The sequence below is a fragment of the Molothrus ater genome, chromosome 1 (genome assembly GCF_012460135.2).
Source record: "Molothrus ater isolate BHLD 08-10-18 breed brown headed cowbird chromosome 1, BPBGC_Mater_1.1, whole genome shotgun sequence".
NCBI lineage: Eukaryota > Metazoa > Chordata > Aves > Passeriformes > Icteridae > Molothrus > Molothrus ater.
Window position 1 is genome coordinate 89,737,056 of NC_050478.2, and position 6,631 is coordinate 89,743,686.

Here is a 6,631-nt window from a genome sequence, read left to right on the forward strand (position 1 = left end):
GTAAGTCGTGGTTGATAATATTTTTTACCCTATAATAGTGAATTTAAAGAATGGTAAATAAAGAGCTACTTCACACCCAGTATAAATAGTTTATAAGAAACATGCATAAATTCCAATCACCCTTTCTATGCATATTTATGTATATATACAAATACGTATTTGTTCATATGAGTGTATTTAAAGCTTAAGTATAACGGAACAAGCCAGAAGGAATTAATTTATGCAAAGTATATATTTGCAACATGTTTAAATTGCTTACTCATTTTATGATATCAGCTCTACTATTGAAATTACAAATTTCCTCCTTTTCTAAATAATAAATTAGTATTTTGAGGGAAATGAACGAAAAACACAACGTTGTTGCAGACTAGTCTGTTTTTATTTACAATTAGAGATATAAATTAGTAAAGAATTCTTGTTAAACAACCAAAGATTGTATAACCATCAACGTTTCAAATAAAAACCAGGCAAAATTTATTTACAAAAAGTTCAGATTTCATTGCAATACAACTTGCATAAATTACTAGAAGCTTTATATCGTTACAAAAATAAATATCAAATTTGTTTCCACTTTGTAAGGACTCAAGTTCTCCAATCACGTCTTTATTATCTCTACTGTATACATCTTTTACAAATAAATTTTACAATAAATCCTATCACACCTATCGAATAGATACCGTGGCAATGAAGTGATCAATTCAAGATATCCTGAGAAAAACAGATCTGTTTTCAAAAGTCACACATACATTGGGGAAACTATACTATACCAGCAAACTCACATATGTCCAACAAAATTCTGGTTTAATAATTAGATTCTGAAGATTTAATAGTGCTCTGTGGTCTTCTTTTATACAGTGGCACCAGATGTGATCCGGATTTAGAGATTTGTTATATATATTAGCTCGGGGAGAGATGATGGCTTGCTGACTTTTTTCAAAGCAATTGTGACACCTACCTGTGGACCAAGGAAAAAACCAGATCATCCAAAAATCCTTCAATTAAACTCTAACACCATTAAACGGGGTGGGCGGGAAAGGAAGTAAAGCAAAATTCTTACTCGTTTAATTTCTTCTAACAAAAATAGAAGTTAGTTGAAAAACATAGGCAAGGTGATTTTTGTTGTTGTTGTTGTTTATTTAGCTCTAAGTAGTGGAAGTATTCAGAGTGCCTTTGCTAGCTAGGCAAGAGCCAAGTCACAGATTACCTTGCATAAGATTCATGTCGGTTTCTTACAGTTGTCCTTTTTATTTTAAACACGCAGTCACTGCGTGAAGCCCCACTCAATTTTAGCACTGCCACGTGAGCACAAGCACTCTGTTTTAAAATAACAATACCTTCAAAGGTTTTTTATTTTTTCCTGAAGATTTCTTTCCGTAACTTTTAAGTAGTCCCTATGGCTTTGCCTTACACAAGTGAAGAGTATGCAAAGTGAGGGAACTGTCTAACCTGGCTTGAAAATTAAGACAAACCCAAGAAATAAATGCAGTCATATGGGGTTTCCGAAAACAGCAGAAAAAATAATGTTTTACTTTGTGACCAAACTCTCAAGTAACGAAGCAAGAAATTAACATTAAGCGAGTCTAGAACTGTGCAGCACGTCTAAGACCTGATGCCAAATGATCAGTGTAATAGAAAATGTTCTCACTTACTTGCATTGCTGTGTGATTGCACTTCTATAGGTATGGTTGTACTCCTACTGTGCAGACTTCAGTGGGATCTGTCAAAATATAACCGTCAGTTAGTCACAGGACACAGCCAGCTAACTAGATTATACAGTCTGTGTAGGTCCCAACCCTCACTGGTGCACAATTCGCAGCTGGGTCGTTTAAAAGACTAGCCAATGTCTTATATTTGCCTGTATCTCGAGTAATTTTGTAGGATAAGATGACAATCATATTAGTGCGAAACTTTTTTGGGAAAAAAAAACCCAAAACCCAAACAAACCAAGAAGCAACCAGTTACAAAAAATGTCACGCTCCGCGTAATTTCACGTCCAAGGTCAGCAATTACCTGAACCCAAAGCTGAAAAAAACCCCGTGAGAATACTGGAAACAAAGAGAGTCAAACCAGTTTGTCAGGAAAAAAAAATTACAGGCAATGACACCAATGCTGTCTGGATAGCTTTGTGTGTAGTTTTCCTTTTTTTTTAAAAAAAAACTACTTTCAAGCTGCATCTGCAGCCTGTGAGACTGATCTAAATAAAAGTCGTCTTTCACATTTCCTCTCTCGGTTAGGGGCAGGTACCGATACGACGGCGACACGCCGGTTTTAATCCCCAGGTTATGTGAGTGCCCATCTTCACTCTCGCAGCGGTGGCACCGGGCTCGCTGTTTTTTCCAGAGAAGGTTTCAGTATTTACAGCGCGCAGGGGACGTCTACGGGTCGGGGGAAGAGGACGAGGGAGCAGAGGGAAGAAAGCGGCAGAAACAAGTCACCTACCTTTCTTAGAGTCATAGCTAGAGGGCCTGTAATGTTGTTCTAGCTGGTTAGTGATCGTTTTCAAAGAGTCACTGCTCTGTTTGTGGGCAGAGCTGGCATTTAGGACAGTCTGACTTAGTCCCTCGTTTGAAGCCACTGCTGCGGAGTTGTATCTCAGGATTCCCTGGCTCTGCAGAGCGTTAAAGTTCCCATAGTTTGTATAATTGCTATAAAAAGGTGAGGTGTAATAAATATGCCTCCCCAGGAGGGAGGAGGGCGAGTAGGCAGCGCTGTGCGGGGCGGAGGCGGGGGTGGCCGAGGAGAGCGGCGCAGGCTGACAGCCTTGGCCCAGGGTCTGACTCTTGAGGTCCGAGGTGGCGATTTCGGCCAGAGACCAGAGCTTGGGCTTGCTGGCCGGCGTCGGGGGGCCGGGGGAGGCGCGGGGCCCCAGCGCCGCCTTGCTAGCGTTGCGGGCGGCGTCGGCGTGCGGGTGGCCGAGGAGCGGGGCCTCCACGGCCGCCAGCGGCGAGGAGGTGGCGGGCTTGGCCGGCGGGTCGCGCTCCCCGCCGCCGCCGTCATCCTCCTCGATGTCCTCCTCGTCGTCCTCGTCGTCGTCCTCTTCCTCCTCCTCGATGTCCTCGTACTTGTCTTTGCACTCCGAGCCCGACTCGCAGAGGGGGTCTCCCGCTCGGCAGGGCAGCTTCTCGCCGTCCGATTCGGCGGAGCAGGAGTGGTCCGTCAGTGAGTCGACTTGCAAGCTGATCCCTGCGGAGGCCCGCCGGGCACAGAGAGGCAGTGAGGAGGGGCGGCAGAACAGAGCGGGAGAGAAGCGAGCCCAGCCACCGCCGCGCCACCGCTGCGGCCGGGCAGGCTCAAGCTATCCCGGCCTTTTCCCGCTCCCAGGAGCATCCATCCCCACGGGCCGGCTCCTCCGCAGCGCCCCCCGCACCTCCCCGCCAGCCGCCCCCCGCCCGCCTCGGCCACAGGCACCGATCGGCGACAAGTGACCGGAGCAGCCGGAGGCGACGAGACGGGACGGGTTTGGGGGTCGCTTTTGTTAAATGCCGCGCCCCCGCTCCTACCCCGCTGCCCCGCTCCCGGGGGACTCGACGGGGCGGGATGAAGCCACCCCGCCGGGGCCGCAGGCACCCCGCGCCTACCTTCGTCCTCCGCCGAGGTTTCGTTGCTCTCGGGCATCTTCTCGGGGCTCTCCTCCTTACTCCTCGCCCCGTCGCCTTCGTCGTCGTCCTCGTCCTCGCTCTTGTTCCGCGGGGCCCAGGTCATCTTATTCTCCTTCTTGAGCCGCCGGCGGGCGTTGGCGAACCAGGTGGAGACCTGGGTGAGGGTCATCTTGGTGATGATGGCCAGCATGATCTTCTCGCCCTTGGTCGGGTAGGGGTTCTTGCGGTGCTCCTGCAGCCAGGCCTTCAGCGTGGCCGTGGCGTCGCGGGTGGCGTTTTTCCTGTACGCGGGGTCGTTCAGCTGGTAGGGATAGGCAGGGCTGCCGTACGGGTGGTAGCTGATGGCTCCGGTCATCCCCGTCGTATGGGCGTCGTAAGGGGAGCCCTGGACAGAACAAAACGGTGGGGTTGGCAATTTGTTATTGCTGGTAGCCATTAGTGAGCTGTCAAGGCGAGATCGGCGGTTATATTTGTATTTCCCCGGGATGGTGTCTTGTATCCATATTCTATGAGGGGGAGTAGCAGCACCCAAAGGCCATTAAGTTACAATTCCCCCCCTCCTTCCTCCTCCCAGCACACAGACACAGGCACACGCGCTTAAAATCGGCGATGTTTTAATCTTTCTGGCTAATTTCAGCTCCTTGTAATTGAATATTTCCCAATATAATTTTTGAACCGCGTAGACATTTTAAAGGCCCTACAGGTAGCGTCTTGATATCAACATTTCTCTCAAAGGTTCAAAAGATGTTTCCTTTTTTGCTATAGAAAATACAACAAAGCCGCCACTTAGCAATTCACTGCACTAATGCATTGCAAATCCAATTTGCAAATCAGAAGATATGCACCGTTTCGAATTGTTCAAATGCGATGTAATTAGCATTTTAATTCGCTCTTTAACGTTTAAATTGCGCTTATTTAAGTCTGCATAATGCAAGAAAAGTTAAAGATATCCCTAAGAAACTCGCTAACTTGCAGCACGTCTCTGTACCCCGCAGATCGGAGAGTCATAGGCTCAACATCGCCCAATATCCCGCACAGTTCACAACCTCGCTGCAACTTCCAGCCACTCGCCTACTGCTTCTCAACAGGAAAAACAAGAGAGACCCTCAGATCTTTTATACCACCCCGAATAAAGACTGCACGACAATTTATGCACTGTATTATGAACAGACGGAAAGCAAGTAGTTTCCCTGTCACTTTGCAGGGAGAGAGAACTACCCCGCTGCCATCCTCTCCTAGGATATCGACAGCGGCTCTAGCCTCAAATTCCGAGCACAGGTCTTTGTGTGTACGGACTAGATATGTGTCTGACTCTCTGTGTGCACGCGTGTTTATAAAACTATATAACCATCTAGACGTGCAGTTTATTTATATAGTTTATGGTTTTATTTATATACTTTATGCACAGAACACACACAACACGCAATTGCAACTGCTCCTTAAACTAATAAGAAGAAAGTGAAATCCGAAACTGCGGCCACTACGACCATTTTGGGCTTAAGCGAAGCTCATAGATCGCAAACAGATGCTCCTTTTCATTCCCAAAATCCAGTTAAACCATTAGCACAAAACACACTGAAAGTAAATAAAACCACACGGGGATAAAGCCCCCAGCTCCTCTAAACACCGACTTAAAAGAGAGAGAGGAGAAAAAATAGGGAAAAAAAAAGGAAGAAAAATAAACCCTCCCTTGTGCTATCACTACAAAAAGAAAAAATACATATTAAAAGGAAAAAAAAAAAAGAAGAAGGAAAGCCTGGGACACACAGACACGGGAACGGGGGGAGAATGAAAGCATTCACCCCAACCCAACTGGCTGAGACCATCCGTATTTCCTCAACCAAAGCGCCCTCCCGGCTCCTCAAACCGCGCGGAGAGCCCGGGACCCAGGCCGGCACCGCGCTTGGCCGGGACGCGAAGCGGAGCCCCGGTCCCGGCCCCGGCCCGCCGCTCCGCTCCTCTCAGCTCGCCTCCGCTCCGCTCCGCTCGTCCCCGGCCGGGCTGCGGGGCGGCGCGGAGCGATGCGCGGCGCGGAGCCGGCAGCGGCGGCGGTGCGGGGCGCCCGCTTGTGCGGCGTGGTGTCGGGGGCTGATGGTGAGTGTGTGAGGAGAAAGGCTGAAGATGATGAGGATGAGAATGCGGATGCTAATGAAGAAGGAGAGGGTTTCTCTTCGGTAGTTACCATATAGGAGGGGAATCCCGTGGCGGGGTCTGTGGAGTACTGGAGCGGGCTGGTGAAGCCTGTGGCCGCCGCCTGGGCGGTGAAAGCTGCCGATCCCGGGTAAGGGCTGAACGCCGATCCCGACGAAGACCTGGCCAGCTCCTCGCTCCTGGGGGCCGCCAGCGCCGACGCCCCGTACGCCGGGCAGGAGTACAGAGCCAGCGAGCCGGGGGGCTGGTAGAGGTAACCCTGAGGATAGGACATGGCTTGCACTGGCGTGCACAGGAGCAGGGAGGGGGCGAGGGTGACCGGCCCTGCTGCTGCCGCTGCTCCTGGCGCTGCTTTCGTGCTCTCCCTCTCTCCCGCCCGCCCTCCCGCTCCCTCCCTCCCGCCCTCCCTCCCTCTTTCTCCCTCCCTCCTTCTCTCTCTCTCCCCCCCGCCCCCCCCCCCCCCCCCCACCCCGGTTGGCTCTGTGCAGTTATGTAGAGAATCAGAATTGTTATAGGCTCCCCCCAATGCGCACCCGACCAGAATAAAAACAAACAGGAGGAAAAAACCCCAAAAGAACCCTCCAAATGGAAAATTAGTAGGAAAGGTCAGAAATCTATCCGGGGGGGAAGGGCATCTGGGAGAGATGGAAGCACAGAGGGTTAATAAAAAAAAAAAGAAAGAGAAAGGGAAAGAAACAGAGGAGAGAGGAGGACGGGGGCGGAGGGCGGGGAGGGGGGAGAGAGAGAAGCGAGACCCCGAAATCAGAAAAGTGGCTGCTGCATATGGAGTTCTCCCAGTCAGCCAGCCAGCTCCCCCTGCGCCTGCGAGCCTGTATTTTGGGGGAAGTATAGAGTCTGGAGTGAAGAGTTGAGGGAAGCAG

At 49.9% G+C, this 6,631-nt stretch overlaps 1 protein-coding gene across 1 annotated transcript; it reads right to left on the minus strand.

The window, feature by feature from the left end:
• Positions 1-473: 473 nt before the first annotated feature.
• On the minus strand, positions 474-6,078 carry IRX2 (iroquois homeobox 2). Its single transcript, XM_036406406.2, has 5 exons — positions 5,782-6,078; positions 3,579-3,984; positions 2,440-3,183; positions 1,650-1,717; positions 474-955 (listed from the first exon to the last, which is right to left on the minus strand). Exons 1-4 carry the CDS (start codon positions 6,022-6,024, stop codon positions 1,674-1,676), a joined length of 1,437 nt encoding a protein of 478 aa, XP_036262299.1. The 5' UTR covers positions 6,025-6,078; the 3' UTR covers positions 474-955; positions 1,650-1,673.
• Positions 6,079-6,631: the final 553 nt, after the last annotated feature.

Coding starts and splice junctions, on each gene's coding strand:
- IRX2 (XM_036406406.2), bottom strand. CDS start 6,024: ATGTCCTATCCTCAGGGTTACCTCTACCAGCCCCCCGGCTCGCTGGCT. Junction 3,985..5,781: donor CGGGATTCCCCTCCTATATG/GTAACTACCGAA, acceptor TGTTCTGTCCAG/GGCTCCCCTTACGACGCCCA. Junction 1,718..2,439: donor TAGCTATGACTCTAAGAAAG/GTAGGTGACTTG, acceptor ATATTTTGACAG/ATCCCACTGAAGTCTGCACA.